The 22757-nt window shown below is 55.3% G+C and overlaps 6 protein-coding genes across 6 annotated transcripts; 3 read left to right on the top strand and 3 right to left on the bottom strand.

The window, feature by feature from the left end:
• Positions 1-590: 590 nt before the first annotated feature.
• Positions 591-4627, bottom strand: B0T15DRAFT_568988 (TUP1-like enhancer of split-domain-containing protein). Its single transcript, XM_062870790.1, has 5 exons — positions 4435-4627; positions 4298-4372; positions 4023-4241; positions 1248-3962; positions 591-1181 (listed from the first exon to the last, which is right to left on the bottom strand). Exons 1-5 carry the CDS (start codon positions 4469-4471, stop codon positions 1066-1068), a joined length of 3162 nt encoding a protein of 1053 aa, XP_062719165.1. The 5' UTR covers positions 4472-4627; the 3' UTR covers positions 591-1065.
• A 552-nt stretch (positions 4628-5179) lies between these two features.
• Positions 5180-5787, bottom strand: B0T15DRAFT_513573 (uncharacterized protein; the record flags this gene model as incomplete). Its single annotated transcript, XM_062868050.1, has 3 exons — positions 5180-5257; positions 5369-5512; positions 5581-5787. The coding sequence occupies 3 exons, from the start codon at positions 5785-5787 to the stop codon at positions 5180-5182; spliced, it is 429 nt and encodes a 142-aa protein (XP_062719164.1).
• Positions 5788-7902: 2115 nt separating this feature from the next.
• B0T15DRAFT_504611 (N-acetyltransferase-like protein) lies at positions 7903-8583 on the top strand (the record flags this gene model as incomplete). Its single annotated transcript, XM_062867503.1, has 2 exons — positions 7903-8095; positions 8210-8583. The coding sequence occupies 2 exons, from the start codon at positions 7903-7905 to the stop codon at positions 8581-8583; spliced, it is 567 nt and encodes a 188-aa protein (XP_062719163.1).
• Positions 8584-8622: 39 nt separating this feature from the next.
• Positions 8623-9879, bottom strand: B0T15DRAFT_513572 (FtsJ-like methyltransferase-domain-containing protein; the record flags this gene model as incomplete). Its single annotated transcript, XM_062868049.1, has 2 exons — positions 8623-9722; positions 9777-9879. 2 exons carry the CDS (start codon positions 9877-9879, stop codon positions 8623-8625), a joined length of 1203 nt encoding a protein of 400 aa, XP_062719162.1.
• Positions 9880-10748: 869 nt separating this feature from the next.
• Positions 10749-13610, top strand: B0T15DRAFT_272937 (P-loop containing nucleoside triphosphate hydrolase protein). The gene is made up of 2 exons (XM_062863485.1): positions 10749-11089; positions 11197-13610. The coding sequence occupies exons 1-2, from the start codon at positions 10856-10858 to the stop codon at positions 13231-13233; spliced, it is 2271 nt and encodes a 756-aa protein (XP_062719161.1). The 5' UTR covers positions 10749-10855; the 3' UTR covers positions 13234-13610.
• Positions 13611-20616: 7006 nt separating this feature from the next.
• B0T15DRAFT_272873 (flavoprotein) lies at positions 20617-22682 on the top strand. The gene has a single exon (XM_062863484.1). It carries the CDS (start codon positions 20723-20725, stop codon positions 22520-22522), a length of 1800 nt encoding a protein of 599 aa, XP_062719160.1. The 5' UTR covers positions 20617-20722; the 3' UTR covers positions 22523-22682.
• The last annotated feature ends 75 nt before the right edge of the window (positions 22683-22757 follow it).

The following is a 22757-nucleotide window of genomic DNA, read 5'->3' as shown; positions in this document are numbered from 1 at the left end:
GTTGGCGAATCCGCTTCGAGCCCCTCGATAGCGCTTTCATCCTCGCGGAGACCCATCCGACAGACCTCGGCCCTGCCGTTCAACGCTCATGAATCATGACGTCCCTTCTCCTGTTGACACAGCAAAAGCCCAGGTGTACAGCATGTCTATCGGGTTCTAATCGGCTCCCCTTCAGACTGACTGATAACGGGTGTACTGACGTCACTGGTTGTGCCTTCCCCCTCACATGCGGCATACTGGGGCAGTGGCTTCTTGAGGACGGGAGAGGAGCCGACACGGCTGTCTGCAGCTGCGGCCTCGCATAGGTAGAATCCGATCGCCTTCTGCTCGGGCTTTCCGAAGCACGGTGTCGGTGACTACAACACTCCGGTCCGCGTACCTGACCCCGCGCTGACTCATAGAGTTATCGCGGCTTGTTTGTAGTCCAACCTGCATCATCCCTGGTGGGCTTGTGAAGGACATCCTCGATGAGGAAGTTCGCGAAGCCTCAACTCACTTGGAAGCCCACAAGATCGAGACACGCTGGAGATAGGTGGTTACGTCATAGATGACTCAACCTCCAAACGGTGAAGTTCGAGGCATCTAGTAAACGGTGGGATGTGAAAATGACCCGCGGGGGTCGTCAATGATCTTACGTGCCATACATTAGAGTACCAGGACGTAAAGCCTGGAAAGACTCAGAAGAGTAACAAACGCTATCAAGCGAAAGCCTTGGCCCAGCCCACTCCGTACCCCGATCCGCACGCCGATCCGCTTCACTACCCAGTTGCAAACACCACCCTACCATCCGTAGACCGTCCAGACTGAAGCGAGAGCGCGATAAGAGAAATAACCGAGAGGGAGGCCCGCGCCTATGTGCGGGCTGAGATGGTTCAAGAACCGGAGATAGGGGAATTTCTTGATGATTCAGGGAACGAAGGCGAGAAGAAGGACTGCTTGGCGGCGGCCTCTGAAAGCCTAGCAGGTAGCACCTGAAGCGCTGCCCGCCTTCGGAATTGCACAAGCGTCGGGCTGCTGTTTGTTCGAGGATAGCCAGGGCAAAGGAACGCTCATGTCCACGGCAATTTATTCCTCAACCTCCATCCCTTCGACTCCGTTCTCGCCGCCGTCTTCAAAGCCGGCAGTTAACCCCAGAATCCGCGCGTATTGAACAGTTAGCCGCTGCAGGTCGCGGAATTTGCCTGTTTCGAGGGCGGTTAGCAAGTGATGACGCCAGTTGATATGGCATGCATGAACTGATAACTCACCCAATATCAGCACTACCCCCTTCAACAACTCCTTCCTGTCCCAACCACAGAGGGTCACCTCTTTGCTGTACCACCCCTTGCCCTCAGAGCCCTTAGCATCACTCGCCTTTTCCTGCAGCACGCCTCCCATCAGGCTATTCAGGAGCTCTTCGACCTTGGTCCTCAAGCCTTCGGCGCCGATCCGCTTGGCGTACATGAACAGATACAACCTGAATTCCTCCTTGGCCTCGAGCGCCAGCGCGCCCGCAATGCGGTTCTCCAGATGCGCCACGCTCACCGTGCTCTCGAGCCCCTCAAACCCGTCCTTGGACAGCAGAGTCTTAATCATGCGCTGCAGGGTGAAGGCGCGGCCCTTGAGCAGGAACTCGGTGGTGGTATGCCGTTCCAGGAAAGGTATGATGCCAGCCGACACGCTGACCTCGCCTTCTGACGTCGTCTTGTCGCCTGGCCCGCCGTTCTTCGTGACCGGCCCGACCGCGGTGGAAGAAAGCGCGCTGACGGACGAGTCGTTGCTGTTCCAGTACTGGCTACCTAGCGCCCACCACGACTCGCTCAGCCGCTGCCAGGCATGCATGCTGGACGAGTAGTAGAAGCCGTCACCGTTGCTAAGCGTGACGACAATGGCCCCGACGCTGTTGAGGTGCGCCGAGGTGACGCCCGGTCCGGGACTGGCACCCTCGGAGGAGAGCGAAGTGATGGCGATATCGAGGATTGGGCTGAGAGAGACGGGTGGGTGGGGGGCTGACATGGTCTTGATGTCAAACACGTAGCAGAGGCCGGCCGAGGTGATGCAGAGAAGCCAGTGCTCGCGGGATTCCAGGATGACCGGCTGGGATTCCATGATGATGCCGTTGAGGAGTCTGCGGCCCGCCGGTGTCCATGTGTGGAGAGAGCCGTCCTCGCAAGCGGCAGCCCAGAAGTGCTTGTTCCCGGTGACGAGAATAATGGCGCGTGGGAGGAAATCCTGCCATAGAAGCGTGCCGCGTTTGGTGGCCGTGATGCGTGACGGCTCGCGGAGTCTGGCGGGGTTTCTGGCCTCGAGAATGATGTTCTCGGGTACCTTGGATGCCTCCTCAAGACTCGACTCTCCTTGAAGGACGCCTCTCTCAAGAGGCCTGAGGATATGGGATCGTACCTTGGGAACAGCTAGCCTCACCTGGGACAGAGAGATAGCGGGGTTGACGACGGCCGGCCGAAGGTACTCTGGCGTGGGCACAACACCTTGAGCCGGTGCTGTCAGAAGGGCAGGTTCCAGGCCGTCCGGCGTGTCGACCATGATCGGTACAGGGGCTGCCGACGACCGTTTGTTCGGCGAGTCTTCTTCTTCCTCTCCTTCCATCGCAGCAGCTTTCCTCTTGTTTCCGAGCAGCATCGTGGCGATACCACCCCTGGGTAGACCGTGGAACGGCTTGGAGAGGTCCAGTATTGTTTGCGGCGTATCATTCTGTGTTGGTTTTGTTGACTTCGCGCCAACCAGCTGCGACTGAGGTAATGATAGGAGGCCGGTGGCAGAAGAGGAGACGAGCAAGGGAGCCACGCGCTTCTTCCCGTCCTTCGTAACCTGCACGCGAGACTTCAACTCGGCTATTCGTTCAGCCTTCTTCTCTGCGCTCTCCTCGGAAGGGGCCGCCTTCTTTGGCGCTTCATTTCTCGTGCTCTCTTCTCCGATGCCGTTAGCGGCGGCATCTTTGGCGGCCGGCTTCGTGCCGTTCGTGGCGGCCGTTTCTTTTTTGTCTGCAGGTTCGAAGTCTCCCATAAGAGCACCCATCCTCGACTCGGCCCCCCGCAGCTCTCCCTCTTTGCTGTGATTCTCCAGGTGAAGACCGTCAACATCCTCGGCGGTCCCCATCCCCTTCCTCGATCCGCCGTATTTTTGCAGCGCTTTGTCATTCTCCTCCGAGGTTGCGACCCAGCCCAACTCGCCCACCTCGAACTTGACCACAACAATACTGCCATCCAAACTCGAGGCAAACAGTGTCTGGCCGTCCGGGGTCCAGGCGAGATCCGAGATTGATTTCGAAGCCGCGTCTTGCACGATGACGACCGGCCTCGAGGTAGTGGTGTTCCAGATACTCAGTGTCTTGTCCTGCCCAGCGGATGCAATGACCGTCACAAGCCCCGAAGACGCCTTATCGCCCGACCCTGTCTCGCTCGGCTTCTGCGTATGAAACAAACGCGGAGAAAACATGCAGACTTCTGTGGGCGCTTCGTGGCCGATGAGGTTGATATCACAATCCCATCTGGTGCGCTCAATGATCGCAACACTGCTCACCGGACCGTTCACTGCGTTGGCCGCTGCGATATGGTTGCCATCCGGTGACCAACTGCACCTCCGGAAGTATGTTGTGAGCGGCGAACTCTTGAACGGCGCGCTGATGGTGGTTTCGAGGACAAAGTTATTCACCATATCGTGTTGGGTGGCGTTCGGTGGCGGAGGCGTAAAGCGGAAGATCTTGATGTGTCGATCGTCGCCCGCGGTAGCGAAGTACTTGTTCGCCGGGTCGAATGTGATGCCTTTGACATGACTCTGGTGTACGGTGATTGTCTTCAGTTTCTCGAAGGTGTGGCCCGACCATACAACCACTTTGGAGTCCAGTCCCACGGAGACGAGAATGGAGTTGTCGTAGGACCAGGCAAGGTCTTGGACGTCGCTGTCATGGCCGACGAGGCGTTTGTGCGTCTTCCAGTTCTCTATCGGCGGCGGTTCGTTTGTACCTGTGGTGACTCGGTCAGCGAACACCAAATTGGCCTATCCCATCCCGTTTTGTTGCGTACCAAATGTTGCTGCGTGGGAAGGTGGGCTGCGGTCGAGCTGGTATATGCAAATAACTCTGTCATCGGCCCCAGATGCTAGGTAGCGGCCGTTCGGCGAAAAGCGGACAGAGTGAATGGTGCCCAGGTGGTGGCTCATGTGACAAAGCTGCCGTGGCTTGTCGTAGTCGGGGTCGCTCGAGTTGTAGACGGCATCGGTCGACCAGATGCGGACGTGTCCATCTGCGCAAATCCGGTCAGTTATTGACCGCTAACGAGTCGGTCATTCGAGAGCCTACCTCCTCCGGCTGTCGCTAGGCGGGAGCCATCTGGCGAAATGTGGCAACTGTAGACTTCGAAATCCTTCTGCTCGCCTGTGTCGCGACGCATGGATCAGCGACGGCTCAGAGAACTGCCCCAGATCACTGCGACCTACCACTATGGCGCAGCCACGAAGGCTTAATGATATACATATCCGATTGGAGGCTGCAAGAAATGTGCGATGTCGAGGATCATATCGATGCTGTTTGCTCGGATTGAGAGGCGACTCGAGCTGCACACAGATTTGACGTGCAGATGCGCGACACACGTCAGTGTCGCGCATGCAATTGATTCACCCGCCGCGACAAGTGGGGCGCCAGGCGGGCCCCATGCGTCTGAGCTCTACTGTGTAATCAGCGGAGTGACATCGTTACATACGCACCGAGTGTGTAAGGTACCTGACGTATTCCGTCACAGTATGTAACTAGTATCCTTACCACATGGAGGGATCCGGGTCACAGTTCCCCTGGACTTTTCTTGGGAGATACCCGTGACTCTAGCCTCCTAATACGAATGACAGCCATTATCACATCGATGAGGCAATCAACTTGGAGTCTTTGCGCATCACAGCCCGCTATTATCAAAAAGACTCTTAGTAGGTACAAATAAGCAGCTTGGCACATGCAGTAGCAGTATCTCCCATCAAGACCCAAGAAGGAAAAAAGAAGACAAAGAAAACAGTCGAGACGCTCCGCTTACTCGAGCTGTATGGTACCCAAGCCAGCGAAATGCCACGCGGTAAACCAAGAGTACAAGCAAACCTCAACAGCGACACGCGACAACAAGCGTACACATCCGCATGCCCGACAGAGATGAGTCGTGGCGACGAGCAGCACCAGTCGCGGTCGACTAGTCCCCCATCACTTGCTATCGGCGGCTTCCTTCTTCTTGGTTGTTGTCTTTGACTTGGACTCGGTTGCTGTCTTTGGCTTGGCCTCCTGTAGATACGCAAAGTTAGCCACATCGCCAGGACAGGGAGGAGAGCAGGCCTGTGAAGCTGTCAAGGAGACCTGAGAACCGGGGAGGGGGAAGCGGGGAACGACGATTACCTTCTCAGCTTTCGCAGGCTTCTCCTCCGCGTTCTTCTCCGGCTCCACCTCGGTCTTCGCCGGTGTCTTCTCTTCCCCCTTCTTTGCGCCCTTCTTCTCAGTTGCGCCCACCTTCTTCGTAGCCTTCTTCACCGCAGACTTGACCTATGTATGACGAGTCAGCGTCGGCTTTTGGTATGGGGTGAGTACATGTGAAGGAGCATGTGCTATACCTTCTTGGCTACGTCGCTCTCCTTCTTGGAAGCCTTCTTCTTCGTCACACCGGTGGGTTTAGCAGCCTTTGATGGCGTCTTCACGGAGGCCTTCTTCTTGGGTGCGGCCTTGGGCTTTACAGTCCGCTTGATGGTGGGCTCCGTGTCGATGATGGGGACGACACGCGGCTTGGAGTTGCCCGTCTGGGAGCGCGTTTCGCGAGCCATATTGCGTCTTAAGGTTGGAACTAGGAATATGCGCAAAGGGATGAGCATACACTCGATGTGATAATGGAGACACGAAAATGGACCCGCGTTGCTGCGTGCAGTTCGCGACAGTCGCGAGTCTCTGCCGGATCGGCTCTTTCCTCGCGCGATGTCTGATGTGCGACGACAACGCAAGCAGGCGCAAACCTACAATATCGAAACAAGGGCGTTCTTTGCGACGAAAGTAACCTGCAACAATGGACTGGAAGCTGAGAATAGCAAGCACGAAGATGAGCTCTTTAAGGTGCAAAGGCAAGAAATCAGGAGCAGAGTTGTCGCGAAGGCGGGAAGGTCGCAAGCAAAACAGAGGGTGGGCGGCAGAAAAACACGGGGCTGGCATGCCAGCACCGCCTGCTAGCCTCCTGGCGCGACAGTCCCCTCCCACTTCACAAAAACAACATAGGCTAAGGCTGCCTAAAAGCTCCGGGACTCGAGGGCCTTGGTCACTTAGTGTCATTGTGTTTGATGGGTTGCTTTGCCGCTGGGTGCTGCTGATTTGGCCATTCTTTCTCATCTCTTCTGTTGAACCCCGGTCGCTCGCAGCACTAGAAGCTTCAGGTTCGGGCACTGGATCAAGCTTCGGGAGGGGTCCGGTGCCGCGCGCCTGTCGGGGAAAACCAGCCATGGACACGTGGGCGGATGAATCTGGAAACAGCCATTGTTACTGGAGTCTCTTACTCTCCCTTCGGTGACCTTGCTTCTGGAAGAGGAGGGCTGGTCCAGAAACACATAAACTGGTCGAGGCGAACGCCAAGGTGCCGTGGACAGTGGTCTGCTGCGCTTGTTTGTTGTCGTATGTACATTTCGTTAGGTGAGGAGGGGGAGGGTCCGGAAATATCGTGGAGGGGAGCGTTGCAGAAACGGCGGGTGGGAAGCGGATGGTGACCGATTCTACTCAGTCTCCCAAGTTGCGCAGCAGTGTTTGAAGTTGGCCAGCAGATGCAAGGCCGAACGAAACATTCAAGTCGTGGACTTCTGGTGGGACTCAGGTACAAACAGACCCACCTGCTGCTAAAGTCGCGGGAATGAGCATTTATTACCCCACATTTCAAATTGCGGGGCCCTGGCCAGAAACGCTGAAGCTATTCGGAATCCGAGTTTGGCAGTTCTTTTCATCAGCAACTCGATTGCAGGCAGATAGTTACTGATGAGGCGGCTTTATGTCTTCGGCAGTTCCAATTCTCATCAAAGACTGAAATGAGCTAGATTTGATGCTTATATGGTGTCTGAAAGCACATTTGCAAAGGTCCTCAATTACACAGTATGTATTGACCAAGACCACGCTGCCTGGTAATAAGGGCACAACTGGTATGATGATAACGTTATCGCCGATGATAACACCCGACAATCCCGACTTCGGCACGGCCCGCATCGGTATTCTCTCAATTTGTCTTACACTAGGGGACCGGGATCCAATCTCGGGTGCCAGCCATTAACTGGTATGTACCTACGAAAATCGAGTCAAAGTGTTGACTGCGGATCACGGTCCGGTGGTCGCGGCAGAAGTGTGATGTACAGATTATTCAGTCTCGCGGCCGTACTAACTGATACAAGGTACCGTACGTAAATTACTTTTGGCACCGACCCCTTCGGATGTGCACAGTACATTGCAACTTCCTAGCCGTGGATGCCGTTCCCGCTGACCTTCTCACAACAATTCCACGTACTTAGGTGTTAGAGCATCACCTGGTGATCTTAATTCACTGTTCTCGGGACGGGTGAGCACTCGCAGTAGGCGCCAAGTCCCGATGGTACAGTCCCGTCGGTCCGAAGCTCGGATGACTCACTAAGGGGAACAACCTAAGCGCACCTTTGTCTATCTTTAAAATGGACTACGTTGATGTGTCATCCACAAGGGGCAGGAAGGGGTAAAGCGAGCGATACCCGAGTAGATATAAACCAGTGACTGACCTTATCCCTCGGTCTTGCTCTCTAACTCTTCTTGCTTTCGTATTCGATAGCAAACGGGCAGACGGCTTCAGGCCGCTTGTGTGAGAACCTGAAAAGGGGTCAACACATTAGCACCATACCATACAGCACTCCACATCAGCGCACCGCACAATCCAGACGAGAAAGATGATACCCGCAAATGAACTACGCACCTGGACCCGCCAGCTCGGCGACGTCACTTACACCGTCTCAACCGATCCATCCCAAATTCAGCTTGACGCCCTCAATGATGCTTTCGCCTCCGACATGGTCTACTGGGCAAAACCGATCCCCCGGAAGCGCTCAAGCTCTGCGTGGAGCAGTCGCTGTGTTTCGGGCTGTACGTCCAGGAACGGTACCAACAAGGAGGAGATTCCATCCCAGCTAGTATGTATCCTAGTCTCTAGCATACCGCAACTGGGCTAGCTTACTCACACATACACCTTTCTCCCAGCCGAAGAGGGCAGCCAAGGTCACAAAATGGTCGGCTTCGGCCGTCTCATCACCGATTACGTGACTTTTGCGTACCTCACGGACGTCTATGTACTGGCTGAACATCAGGGCAAGGGCCTGGGCAAGTGGATGATGCAGTGTCTGGACGAGGTGCTGCGCTCGTGGCCCAACCTTCGGCGGTGTGTGCTGTTTACGCGGGGCGCGGCTGCGGTGAGGATGTATGGCGAGACCATTGGGGCGCGGGATGTCAGCGAGACGAGTCCCAGTCTAGTTGTTTTGGAGAAGCGCGGTCCGGATGCCGCGATGGCGGGTGGCAATGAGAAGACAAGGGAACAAAAGGGCGACGGGATCGCGTTGGCGGGGGAAGGAAGGTAAAGACATGGTGAAATAAAACTTCCATTCGGTTATGCGCATTTATCTCCCGGGCGGTTTTCCGTACGCCCCGCCGTTGGCGCGTCTCAGCTCGATCGCGCGTTTGTAGGGCGGTGCCGTGGGCGGCTGGACCGGGTCGAGTGAGACGTGGTCCACAGGGAGCTTGTAGGAAGCATCCGAGTCGAAGGCTGAGAGATCGCCACATGCCACGAAGGGAGCGATCCAGCGAATGTCCTTGCGACGCGGTTCGGAGGAAAGGTCCTCTACCTCCACGTCACAGATCCCGTTCTCGTCTGCACCCTGTAACCGTGAGGGTGCGGAATCCCAAGCCCCGGTCTCCTGGTTCTGCATCAACACCGGGGCGGCAATGGGTGATGCTGCGGTTTCCTGCGCCAGCGTCTCGGGCAACCTGCTGCCGGCGCCCAGCGGCTCCTCCAAGCTGGCTTTGAAACTCTCGGGTGGCTGAAAGTTGATGCAAACAATGAAAGCCTCGACACTGCTCGCGCGAGACGACCGGGGCTTCGCGACGTAGACCTTCTCAAAAAAGATCTTGAGTTGCGCGTAGAGGAGATCAACATTGCGGCCCCTGAAAATCTTGGCAACGAACTTCCCACCGGGTTTCAGCACGCACAGCGCGAGGTTGAGCGCGGCGAAGAGCAACTGAGATTGCACGTAAATGTCGAGGTCATGCAAGCCCGTGACGTCAGGGGCGCCATCGCTGATCACAAGGTCGACGGGCTGCGAAGCCTTTTGGTCCATGCTGTTGGGGTCATAGTTCGGGTCCAGCGCCTTGAGGAGGAGAGGAACAGTGGCAGGGTGGGTGATGTCGGCTCGGAGGGTGATGATGCCGGGAAGCGGGCTGATGGGCTGGAGATCAATAGAGACTATCTTAACATCTCTCCGGGAGCTGAAGTTGTCCTTTGTCGGCCTGTCATCCGCCGCGACCGCCTTCCGCTGCTCTGCGGATGGATCTAAAGGGACAACGTTGAACATGTGCTGGCGGAACTTGGCTTCCCGGTCTTGCCATGCGCAGCGGCCAAACTTCTCGCCTTTGATAAGCACCCTAGAGAGTACTTGGGACCAGCTGCCAGGAGCGGCGCATAGATCAACCACCCGAGTTACGTTCTCGAAAAGATTGAACTCTGCAAGCGCCAGTGTCAGCGACCTGAACGGAGCACGCGGGTTGTTCCACTCACCCTCATCAAGCTGTAGCAGCTTAAATGCGCTTCTTGCCCGCCAACCCTGCTCTTTTGCGAGCCGATAGTAGGCATCGCGCTTGTCTTTGGACGACTTCCCCATCTTGCGAAGGTGATCACGGGTGCTTTTACCTCCTGCGCGGAGCTAATGAGTGGCGGTGCTGGTAATACTGTAGGACACACTTTGACTTGCAAACCTCGCGCCAGGAGTCAGGGCAGGACTCGGACCCCGCTACGGATGCTCGTACCTTCATCTAACCCTCTTTCAGAGGGATCTACCATATATAACCCTAGCCACAAATTTCCGCTTTACCCAGTAGCGCAAGATCGCACCTTCAAGTCAACACATACCGCGTATACCACTAGTATTCTTCCATAGTCACACTGAGCAGAGCCCAAAACCTGACCACTAACTTCCAGCCGTTAGTTGCGTTGTCAGTATTCGCTTGTCCAAGGTTTGGTCTACAGCGACCTAGTCGGGTTATGGCGGTATGAGGGAGCATCGTGTAGCGGTACAGTACTCCGTACGACTTCCAGTCTTACTGTGGGTAACGATACGTATCGGATGTATTGTACCTAAGTCTGGGGCATGTTAGCGGTAAGGGGCTGGGGTATTCCGTATTGCACAATACGAAGGCGTGACTCGGCCACGTGACATGACTTTTGCCCCGTACTGTATCCGTAATCCGTACAATGACAATACAGTACTACCGTTACGCTATGCAGCAGTGGGTCGCCGCATTGACACCTGCAGCATGACGATCTCAGAACCGAGGACCAACCTGGAGGTACTACGTACTGCACAGAACACATACACATTGCTTGGTTCACGCCAGAGTTTGGAGAAACTGGACTTAGGGAATAGTTGCTGCCGATAACCCTGTTTTGCCGTCAATTTCAGCTGATTTCTACGCGGCGGTTGGTGAGCGCCGCGGTGTCGTCTGACTGGGCGGAACACATGTGGTGAAAAATTGATCATCCGGAAAGGGCAGTGGGCAAGCCTTCATCTCGCCACCGCCATCGACATTTGCGAGACTCCGCTGTCAACGATCCAAATCATAAAATCTTTCTGCCACAAAATGGCCGTTGACAAGAAGCGGAAACGGTCAGAAGGGCATGGCAAGCGCGGCAAGGCGCCGGCGGTCAGCTCTAAACGTCAAAAGACCAGTGAAACGAAGCGGGTGACCAGTGTTGATTCGCTGGCATGGAAGCAGGTGGAGATCCCAGAGATGTTCGATGATGCCGAGGGATTCTACGGTCTGGAAGAGGTGAAAGGTGTTGACGTTGTGCGGGAAGGCAATACAGTCAAGTTTGTGAGTCCCGACCAGGCCTCAACCCCCGGGATCAGTCAGCTCTTTCACCTGTGCGCCTGCTTCTTTGGCGCCTGCCTGCACCAGCTCTTGCTGACACTGAGTCACAGGTGGCTGCAACGACCGAGTCGGATTCCGGCGAGGACTCAGAGTTCGAGGGGTTTGGGGACGTTGCTGCAGAAGGTGCAGAGCCACCACCTGCATCTGCTGGGCTGGGCGTGCCTGCGGTTTCTGGAACGGGGTCTGAGCTTCTCGGGCCGGGCTCGGAGGGAAGGGCAGAGAGGAAAGAAAGGAAGGAGAAGGAGAAGGTGCCAGCCGCTGCTCAACCAGCGAAGGCTGACCCTGAACTTGAACCCAATGTGTTTGCGCAAGCCACGGACATTGCAGAGGTCGAGGCGGACACGGAAGGTGTCCCAATGTCCGAATGGGGCCCAATCGGTCTCTCTTCGCAGATGCTAACAGCGCTGGCCCGCCTCAAATTCACCAAGCCAACAGCGATTCAGTCCCAAGCCATTCCCCACGTCCTCAACGGCCACGACCTCATTGGAAAGGCAGCAACCGGTTCAGGGAAGACTCTAGCCTTCGGAATTCCCATCGTCGAGAACTGGCTGGCCGATACACAGGCGGTCGGTAACCGGGCCGGAGGGAAAAGGCAACCCATCGCCCTGATCCTGTCGCCCACCCGAGAGCTTGCACACCAGATCACGGATCACCTCAAACAACTCTGCGCCGGACTCAGCACCTCGCCCTACATCTGCTCGGTCACCGGCGGACTCGCCGTGCAGAAACAACAGCGACAACTTGAGAGAGCGGACATCGTCATTGGAACGCCTGGGCGGATGTGGGAGGTCATGAGCACAAGCGATTCGGTGCTCTCGGCGCTCAGAGGTATTCGCTTTCTGGTTGTGGACGAAGCTGACCGGCTTCTTCAAGACGGCCACTTTAAGGAAGCCGAAGAAATCCTAAAAGCCCTCGACAGATCTGCACCGGTAGACGAGGACCACGACAGCTCGGAGGACAGCTCAGTCCAGGCCACGGCGCCAGGCCACCACCGACAGACCCTGGTTTTCTCGGCCACGTTCAACAAAGCACTGCAACAGAAGCTAGCCGGGAAAGCCCGCTACAACCTCATGGGTGAAGCCGAGTCCCTCGAATACCTTCTCAAGCGCCTCAATTTCCGCGAAGCCCAACCAAAGTTCCTAGACACCAACCCTGTCTCGCAAATGGCCGAGAACCTCAAAGAAGGCCTGATACAGTGCGGCGACCTAGAGAAAGACCTCTACCTTTACGCCGTCCTCCTCCTCCAACCTACCCGACGCGCCCTCGTCTTCACGAATTCCATTAATACCGTCCGCCGCCTGACACCCTTCTTGCAAAACCTCAATATCCCTGCGTTTGCCCTACACTCCGACATGGAGCAGAAAGCCCGACTGCGCTCGATTGAACGCTTCAAAGCCGACAACCCGGACAAGCAAGCCTCGTCGGTGCTGATCGCAACCGACGTCGCCGCCCGAGGTCTCGACATCCCCAACATCGACCTTGTCATCCACTACCATGTGCCGCGTTCCGCCGACGACTACGTTCATCGCTCCGGCCGCACTGCGCGAGCCGCCAACTCGGGGGTGTCCATCCTCCTGTGCGGACCAAAGGAGGCGGTACCCACGCAGCGGTTGATTGCCAAAGTCCACGCCACCGCTGCCGCCCACACCTCCAGGTCAAAGTTGGCGAGCGCCGCGGTCGGCCTGCAGACAATCGACATCAACCGAAGGCTCGTGTCCCACCTCCGGCCACGGGTCGAGCTATCCAAGAAGATTACCGAGACGACGCTTGCGAAAGAGAAGGGGGCGAAAGAAGACACCTGGATGAAGCAGGCCGCTGAGGAGCTCGGCGTCGAGTATGATCCCGACGAGCTGGAGCAGGCTGGCTCATGGAAGGGACGGGGCAGCGGGAAAAAGCAAAGGGAGAAAGAGGCGAGGGCTGTGACCAAGGGCGAGGTGAAGCAGTGGCGGTGGGAATTAAAGGAGCTGTTGAATAGGAGGGTCAATAACGGGGTGAGCGAGAAATACCTTGCCGGAGTGGACGTCGATGGGCTGTTGAGCGGTGCCAGGGGCAGTTTCTTGGGGGTGGTAGACGGGTTGGGATTGTAGCTAAGTTGCTTCAACAGAGCAGGTGGTCGTCTCCGAGCCTCCTTCCGCTTTCTGTTGTCGTTCTTGCAGGTGCTTGTGAGGTATCGGGGGAGCGGGGGTACCACCACTTTGAGGTACCACCACTTTGTTTGGCGTAAGGAGACGCAGATCTACGGTAGACTGCAACGCCAACCAAGCAGGTCGCACACAGGCGAGACACGAAGACTCGACGCGGCTACCCGGCACAAAGACGCCAAGCGCCAAGTGATTTACTGTGGTGGTCACGTCTTTTCCATACCGTGCCTCCGCTCGGTCAAAAAGCGGAGATAGACCTGGCCCTTGACTTGTATGTGGATGGGCCTCTGGTATTCTGACCAGGGGGAGCATGGACACACCACATACCTCTCCTGAGCTCTCATTGCAGGCGCATACATGCATGTTACCTTAGGTACTGGCCTGGCATCGCTCAAGAGCGCCCGAGAAGGCCTGTGCAAGCCCTCTCCGGACCGGTGGAAAACGGGATCGTCGCTGTATCACCCAATATCCCAGCAAGGCTAACGGTCGTACGCCCCGCGAAGCATTGCCGCACAAGCGATTCGTTGCGAAAAGTCGCCAACGTCAATGCCCTGCAGTCATGACGACTGTTTCTCCTTCCCGGCACTCTATCGCAATCCCAGTTCCCTGCAGTTCGGCGCTACGCTGTCGGGGTATCTACCTGCGCAATTACAAGGTGACAGTGCCAACTGACGTTGTGGCCAGCACCGCAGCAAACCCGGGCAGCCTGTCGTGGCAGTCGGGGCGACCACTCACATGGGTCATTCACTTGACATGGGGTACGTCTCAAGTTTCAAGTTCTACCGTTGTATGTACGTGTACTGTACTGTACGTGTAGACAGCCCTGCTGGGTATGGGTTTCCATCTCCCGCTGTCACATCTTCCTAGCACCTCCCCCGGCCAATCAGCCTTCCCGGCCGAATCTCCGGAATGTAGAGCGACTCGTCACCTTGGCGCTGGACGAAGCCCAGTGCTGCCTTCAAGCTTACCTGTAGTTACTACCTAGTAGTCTACGGCATCCTTTGGCGATTGGTTCCGTCAGCTGGACTTTGCTACTCTGCGACTCTCTTCTGAATCTTCAACAAAAGGCCTGGAGCAATCCAGCGAGTCAGTGATGTCTGCGATGGCAAGGATCCACCTCGACGGGACTTAAATTGCGCAAGGTGAGGTGCCAAGCCTGCCAATTGAGATTTGCTCCACCACAGTGTCAGGCGATCCCGTCTAATTTAACCAATGAGCTTGACTGACCTTCAGCCCTACGGATAGTATACGGTTACAGTACCACATTAGTAAACAATAGCGTAGACAGCTTGCACCGTTGCTTTCCCACTTGTTGCAATGGCAAATCTCGAGCGAAAAATCGGTGATAAAAGGAAGGAGACACGGGAATCCGTGCTCATGCCATACGATTCTGAACATTGCCGGTGGATACGGGAAGGCGGGCGATTGCACAGTACTTTACTTGTGGGGGGCTGATGACCCACTCCGAATATTGTCTGGAGTCTTGGCGCGAGGCCCACTTGACTTATCACCGACCACCTATCGTGCACGTATAAGCCGTACCATCAGCACGATCAAAGACACATTCGGAAACGCCTTCCTCAGTCGCCGCGTCATCAACAATGGCATGCTCGACCCCATCGAGATGTGTGGTCAAGGTGATTCATGTCGTTACATGGTCGAGGTCTGGCCTTCACGTCAAACACCCTGGGCATTGCCTGCTTGTCTTGGGTAGACACCGCGTACGACGCCGATCGAGTGCATTAGCACGCAGCAGAGCTTTGAGTCAACCACCCCTGTGTTGCTATTGTATCTGATTCTCCCCTCTGTTCCTCTCCAGGTCTCGCCTGGCGGCCTGGGCCGTCTGGCTCTCTCCCGGTCTTCCCTCTGTCCCTCTTCCGATCTCCCTCTGCTCGACCATGACCTCAACAGACAGTTTACTCCCTGGCAGTGCATCATGAATCATTGATCGAAACTCACATCCTATTCAACACTACGATTAAGCACTAAAACGTAAGCGGAAGCCTAGAACCACCTCCACTCCGCGCGTCATCTATCGATCACGAAACGACTGGTACCCTCCCTCCGATGCACCATTTCTCACCGAATCGCTACCGAAGCGGAACTCCCCCATACCCGTCAAAGGTTTGGTCCATCGGCACCCCGCCCATACCACCGCAGTATCTAACAGCAAACACCGCACAGCTTGTACACAAGGTTCATTGTACGTTTCGACACCGCGGTTGATTGGTCAGTCTCCGACGACGTCACGGTGCGATCTCCCGCGGCGGGACAGTATTCGCAATCGATAACAGAGTGCTGTGGCATGCGCAAGCTGGACGGTTCCGAACCCTGGCGCTGCCAGAAGTTAGACCTCTCTTCGCCGTCGTCGTACTGATTGTTGGCACCCCTGACGTCGTTTAGCGGGCGGCACGCGGCAATGGTGGCGGCGGCAGCAGCAGCGCAATTGCCGGGACAGAAGCTACAATTGCTTGTTCTTCTTTTTGGTACATCCCCCCGCCGTGGCCGCAGTCCGAATACCTTTGCCGCCGCTGCCTGGGCCGACTTGTTTACGGTCGCCCACATCCACCTGACGTTGAGGCATCCTTCGGTGCCAAAGGAGCCGGTGATGGCGGCGCGGGGGAGTGTTGCGTTTCCTCTGGTCCTGTCTGCTGTGCTGTGCACCCTAACCCAAGTATCCTCGTCTCTGCCGTCGCCGTTGTTGTCGCCGCGGCTGGCTTCCCCGGTGAGTCTCTCCCAGAGTCCATCGCTAACTTCCTCTTGGATGAAGGGCACTCGGATTAGCTAGCCGCCGGCAGACTTGCCTGCCCTCGGTTTCCGGGAGCGACCCGACATTCCGCAGTTGTGTTAAGGTAAAACTGCAGTCTATGTGCATGACATTGGCGTGGTTGAGCCAGTCGCTGTTGATGTAGTCTCTGATGTACTCTTGGGCGTCCCATATGGGGAGGAACTACGATGCTAGAAGTCTGTACTTCTTATTAGTAGGGGCTTTAGGATTTGGGGGACTTTTGACAGGTGTCAACCCCACTGTAAAGTGCTGGTGGAGATGTGACGTGCTGGAAAAGCAAAGGTATGACTGTTATGACTGTGTGGGCAACGCTAGACGCGGGGGGCTGGTCCACGCACTGATCGGCATCTGTCGCAGCTGGCGACGTACGGGGAGCAGGGTCCCCATTGGTCCACGAATTTAAGCGTAGTTGAGGGACAAGGGATATACTCATGATGGGAGTATAGAGGAGAATTCGTAAAGGCAGGTAAGAGCACACTCTTTTCTAATTATGCTAATAAGTGGTCAGGGAAGCTCTGTTGAAACTCGAGATGGTATGAATCTGGCCCTGGCCGCTACTTCTACAGACCTTTTAACTGATCTATGCTTGGCCGTGCTTGTCACATTGCCCTCCATGATTGATCGAGATCGTTGTTGAGCAACACTGGTGTGGGGGAGGGAAATCGAGGGCCCCTTGCTTCTCTCTCATCCGTGGCCCAATAGCTGTCGTAGAAGAATCATGACAAGAAGAAGTCAAGGAGGGGAAATGGGAGATGCCACAAGAGTGTTGCGTGTCTATAGCGTTGCGAGTAAGGAACCCCAGGCCGGGTGATCGAGCAAAACCACCATTCACCAGCACACCGGACCCCCTAACAGCATTACAACCACCCCCGGAGCAGCACCATCGACGGCGCTTTCCATTGCCAAACAAAGCAAGGAAACCGGCGGAGGTTGCACAATAGCGAAAGGCAGAGCGCGTCACATGTCAGAGCTCCCAGCGCACCTTCACCTCCCACGACCTGAGTCGCTCTTCTACTCCCTCCCCTCCCGAATAGAGAGTCCATCTGACTCCACAGCTGGACCATTTACACCGTTTCAGCATCCAAAACAACTTGCAAGCCAAGTGCCCAAGCAGAAACTCGAACGTAAAAGCGGCACCCTCTCTCCTCCCCCTCAGCCCCCCCCCCCCCACCCCCACCCCACATATCCCTGCCCAACCTAGCTTCGGAAACATCTATATTATAGCAAGCTCAAGGAGGCTCCCAACAGCTAGACAAGCTTACATAAGCTGCAGTGGATGTCCCCTTGGTGCTCAAGTGGCTAAGGAGCCAGGAACAAGGCGAAAACACGATCGGGGGCCGCGTGTCCTTGACTTCTACCCGAAACAGCCCCTTTTTGCGACCTTCTCCGCATTTACTGACTCTCTATCCAAGACGTTGACTCTATAAAATCGTTGCTAGGTCATCTGTGAGGATATAGAGAGCCTCTAGGATGAGTTCTGAGGTCCTGGAAGAGCTAGGGTGGTGGTAAAGTGGACTCGGAGAGAAACTTGGACTGGTCGGTGTCCTCCGCTCGGTTGTCTGTGGGGATCCGCATCTCTTGAGAGACCGGAATCTCATGGAGCAGGAGACATTGTTAGCTGCGTGTTGAATGTCTGGAACTCGGCGCTTTCACTCGATGTCACATGTGAGACAGCGCTATGATCTATCCGGATTCTGGAAGGGTTAAAGCTCCAGAAGCCTGGGCAAAGGGGCATTGCCCTATCGTAAGCTCATCTGTAGGCCACTAATCGTTAACGTTAGCAGTCAGAGGGTGGGGCCGCAGAGTGACAACTCGAAAGTTTGTCACCTCAGGTCTTTTCTAGCAACCGTTCTGAGACTGCCTGCTGCGCCTGATGTCGGGACTGTGTGCAATGACCACGGCGCGCCGTGGGTGAGAATCCATGATGGACACTCGATGGATTCGGGCGTAGTATAGCTCATCAGATCCGTAATCGTTTGGTGAGGTCCTTGTGTTGACATCCGGCGCTCAGTGTAAGGTAACTTTATCTTAGCCGGATCTTAAGCTGCGACGAATACGTATTCGTATTAGTCTCGCACGGACGCGGCCCGACACATCCAATTCATCAAGTGTGTAAGAGCCCTCGAGAGCTCATCCCTGTTGCACCGCTCTGTAGAGCCCGCTATTCGGACTTGCATCGCACAATATTTAACCCACCAACCTTCCATCCTAGGATGGACGCTTCAGTCCTGTTTGTGCCTGCGAACAACCACATACCAAAGGTCTCATTGTTTCCAGAACCCCCTATACTGCCCTTTCCCTTAGAGATACGATCGAGTTAGAACTGCCTTAGTAGCGATAATAATGCTGATAGTGTTGGTAGCAAGCCTGGCCCTGCGGCGATGAGGAAGATGCTCGGGTTTAAACCTTAACCCCGCCGAACCGGCCCAACATGGAATGAGTTTTCCAGAAATCGAGATTTCATTCGTTGATCAGCTTGCTATAGAGCCTAGCTCATTAATATTGTCTGGGAAACAATGACGGCATCACTGCTCCAGATCACATCTCTTAAGACCTGCTCAGGTTGTTCGGCTGGAACTCGATCCGACTCCCGACATTCCTGCTGGCTTTGGCTACTCCCGCAGTCGGGACACGACCTCTCTAAACCGACCGTATTTCTTTCGGATTAGCGCTGCAAATTCACTTCCCACCAAGCTTTGCAGCAAAGTTACCTGCACACCCGACCGTTCAAATCACAAAATGGACGAAAGACCAGACGCAAGACTGGAATATGCATGCAAATTTGCCAGAGAGCCCAGGACTGGCTGAATCGCTTAGCAATATAGAGGATCGCTTTTCTAATTGCTAGCCCAAGTTTTTACATACATATCCCTAACCCTTGCACATCTACCACGCAGAACATGGACCGAAAACTTTAAGTTCAAGTTGACGAGATGAATTGGCAAACGCATGGAAATGCCAGAGAGCCCAGAACTGGCTGAATCGCTCAAGAATGCAACGAAACCGAAGAGGTTATGCATTCTCAACTAATTGCGTGCAACTGGAAACGAATCAGCAAGCCGTTATGGTTAGACAAAAGAGAGTTTTTAAGGGGGTGGCCGCAATGTAGCTTTGTTGCAAAACTTTGAGTTTCATCTGAAGGCGCTAAGCCGAAAAATTACGGTAGAAATAAAATGGGCATACGGTCGATTTAGGGGGTCGACGGGACAGCGCACTGCGGGTCTACCTGAGTGGAGTAATCCGTAACTCCGTACTACGTACATATGTATGAATGTACTGTACAATACAATACAAATTTCCGTACAATAAATACATACAGACATTGGCCGGGATGCAAAATGCCTGCGTCCCTGATAAGCGTCGAACTTCGAAACAAGAAGTTTGTATGGCGTTAAAAACAAACTTGATACGGTAGCGGAGCTCATCCAATCTCGGTTGCATAGCATAGTTGGACGGGCTGCGGTAAAGGTTCCTACATCTGCCATTTCAAGATCATTTATATGGGATCCAAGCAGTGAGGTGCGGCGTAACTTACGAAGGTAATGCAAGTTTCGGAACGGTTGCGCACACCCCACCTTTTCTTCCCTGCGAAATGATGCATGTAATCCGTACCTGCATTGGCCATGGCGGTCTGCAGGGTGCTGAATTTTTTGACAGATGGGCTGATTACCTTACCTACCAGGTGGCCCGGGGTCGTAAATGATCTAGGGCCACACGAGCCCGCCAGGTGTCACGTCTACTGATGTAACAAGCATGAAAGAAAGGGTGTAAGTCGGGACGGAGATGCCGCGGTGTATCAATGTAGATATGGTGTAATATGTATTTTACCTTACCTCGGGTCTGTACCTAAGGTACCTACCAGGTGCCTATGTTATTAGCGATCTTTCATTCTTAACTTACAGTACTAACCTATTAAACCTCTGGGTTAGATGGTACACTACATCGAGCATTGCCTACGGGTACTTAATGGATGGGAATTTCTTTAACTTCTAGACTTGACTTACTTGATACTGTACCTTAAAGCAACGTAAGTCCCTTGCTACCTGTAATATATAGCTGGAATGCATGCGTTACATGCATAGCCCGTACACAGTACCTGATTCGGCTGACCATCTAAAGCTGGGAGGTTCGTCGAATCGCAGTCAGCATCTATGGGCGCCTCATAACTTTAATTCAATGTAGTTGGTAGAAAACGCATCTGGGATAAAATTCAACGCTAGTTCAGGTCGGCTTCCATTTCTCGTTTGTTTGATCAAGAAGCTTGGAAGATGCAAGCGCTGTGCTTAGCGGACAGAAACAGTGCCGGCCAGTGCGCCGCCGTCCTCTGGCACGGTCCACAGAGCATTTGGCCTTCGTCCGGCATGACGTTGGGTGATTCCGTATTGGGGGCGATTTCACGAAGTCGGGCTGCAACCAAACAACAATAAAATCTCATGCGCTACATGGCTCTTTGCATCTGCCAACCTTAAGAAAGGAAAGGGATAAGTCTGCAATACACGAGCATAGCCATACAGCCATACAAACATCGACCCAGTACACGTGGACCACCACCTGGTCGGACAAACCAGCCCACGACGGTTGTCAGCATTTTGCGTTAACGTTGCAACATCCAACGGATTGGCTCTTTGGAAGAACGCAGGCAAGAGAATGTCAGAAGCTTTCCCCACTCCCCGGTTATTGAGCCTTAGCCACCAACCAGCGATTGACAGGGCGTCGTCGAGCATCTCGCTCAACGAGGCACAGCGCCCGCGCTCACTGCATCTGCTTGTTGCCTCCAATGGCCCACGCGATGTTGCCTTTGCTGAGGCCATCGCTGTCCGCCTGTCTAAAGAGACGCAGATCACAACCCGAGCCGTAGTGGACGAGATGACCCACCGGCTGGCGCAGGAGATACTAGCAGTACAAAATCGGAGTTTGAGACTGGGCGCCGGAGATGGTTCAAGACTTAAGGACATTGAGTCTTGTCAACAACAAGCGTCCGAGCTCGTAGAGTGGACCGACTTGCTCGTGCTTGCGCCCATCGATGCGGACAACCTTGCCAAGATGATGTGCGGAATCTCCGACACGCTGTTGCTTGAGGTTTTGCGGAGCTGGGACGCTTCCAAGAGAATCTTGATGATCCCCGGAATGAGCACGCAGATGTGGGAGAACCCCGTCACCAAGCGGCAGATGAGTAAACTGCATCGAAAATGGGGATGGATCAGGGTCATGCCGCCGATTCTCTGGCACTACGACAACAGCGCCCATCCCAAGCGCATCGTCGAGTGGGACGGCTTCACCGAGCTCCTCGGTATCATCAAGAACCAGGCAGACTTTCTCAAGCTGGGCCACGATGTCGAGGTCAGCGCTCACCCAGGCGCATCCCCAGCGATTTCCACCAAGGCAAGGAGCACCCTGCCGCCCGAGATCTGGAGCATGATCTTCGAATTCACCAACGACTGGGAGCTGGCAACCTGCCTCGGTGTCTTCACCACCCTGGAGATGCCCACCAGCCAAGGGTGGCGGCGCGAGCCCAAAGACCCCAACGATCCGCTCCAGGTGTTCATGCACGACCTCGAATGGACCCTCCTCACTGCCAACACCAAGGCCGTCTGCGACAAGCTCGCACAGGCACCCACGACCTTCCACGACCTCTCCGCCCTGGCCGTCCACCTTATCTTCAAGTTCTCCCTTACCGGGGTATTGACCTACATCGAGTCCAACCTCCCCCACATCTTCAAGTGTTTCGACGGTAAGACCATCCCGACCAAGGCCTCAGCGTATTACGGCCGCACCGACATCCTCGACTGGTGGGCGCGCTCGCCGTCCTTCCTCGAGAAACAGTACGACGCCGAGGCGCTCAACAACGCCTCCGGCCGCGGCTTCATCCACGTGCTGGACTGGTGGCGCCGCTCCGGCCTGCCCCTCAAGTACGACGAGCAGGCGCTCGAGATGGCCAGCTCCAAGGGCCACGTGCATGTGCTGGAGTGGTGGCGCGAGACGAGCATGCAGGACCCCACTATCGTGCTCAAGCCCGGGAGGTCGTTGCTGGCGGCAGCGCAGTGGGGCCAGCTCGCGGTCATACGCTGGTGGGAGGAGAGCGGCATTCCCGTGGGCCATCAGGATGCTGTGTGCAAGATGGCCAGCAGATGGGGACAGGTCAAGGTGCTGGACCTCTGGCGGCAGTTGAGAGGCGATGACAAGCTGCAGTTTGACAATCAGATCCTGATCGAGGCGACATTTCACGCGCATATCCCGGTGCTGGAGTGGTGGCGGAAGTACGCGCACGGGGAGCTGCCCGGGATGGGCGGACGCAAGGGCAATAAGGTTGAGTACAAGACGATGGATGTCGAGGAGGCGTTGGAGGACTCCCTGGGCGATCAGACGAAGGTCCGGCGGTGGTGGGCCGAGAACGGTCTTAACCTGGGGCTGGGAACGAGCGAGTGGATGAAGATACGGACCTTGTGATGTCAACGGCATAGCGAGCCCTCGGGTGCAGCAGATGCAGCGGGAGCTGAGACTTTGGAAGGCTTTGCGGCGAGCAAGCGGGGAGGTCCATGGGACGAAGACATAGATATACGCCTATTCACTGTTCTGGGTCAACGGAAAATGGTCAGGGAGGATGGTATTGTACGAGTACTAGCGTTCTATCGGCGATGACGAAACCAAGGAGACACGAAATCTGTAATATCGCATTTGGGGT

Source organism: Chaetomium strumarium (genome assembly GCF_033439665.1).
Source record: "Chaetomium strumarium strain CBS 333.67 chromosome Unknown B0T15scaffold_6, whole genome shotgun sequence".
Taxonomy (NCBI): Eukaryota; Fungi; Ascomycota; class Sordariomycetes; order Sordariales; family Chaetomiaceae; genus Chaetomium; species Chaetomium strumarium.
Note: the sequence above shows the minus strand (reverse complement) of the source record. Positions and strands in the feature narration are given on the sequence as shown.

Coding starts and splice junctions, on each gene's coding strand:
- B0T15DRAFT_568988 (XM_062870790.1), bottom strand. CDS start 4,471: ATGTATATCATTAAGCCTTCGTGGCTGCGCCATAGTG. Junction 4,242..4,297: donor CCTAGCGACAGCCGGAGGAG/GTAGGCTCTCGA, acceptor GGATTTGCGCAG/ATGGACACGTCCGCATCTGG. Junction 1,182..1,247: donor GGGGGTAGTGCTGATATTGG/GTGAGTTATCAG, acceptor CCCTCGAAACAG/GCAAATTCCGCGACCTGCAG.
- B0T15DRAFT_272937 (XM_062863485.1), top strand. CDS start 10,856: ATGGCCGTTGACAAGAAGCGGAAACGGTCAGAAGGGCATGGCAAGCGC. Junction 11,090..11,196: donor AAGGCAATACAGTCAAGTTT/GTGAGTCCCGAC, acceptor ACTGAGTCACAG/GTGGCTGCAACGACCGAGTC.
- B0T15DRAFT_272873 (XM_062863484.1), top strand. CDS start 20,723: ATGTCAGAAGCTTTCCCCACTCCCCGGTTATTGAGCCTTAGCCACCAA.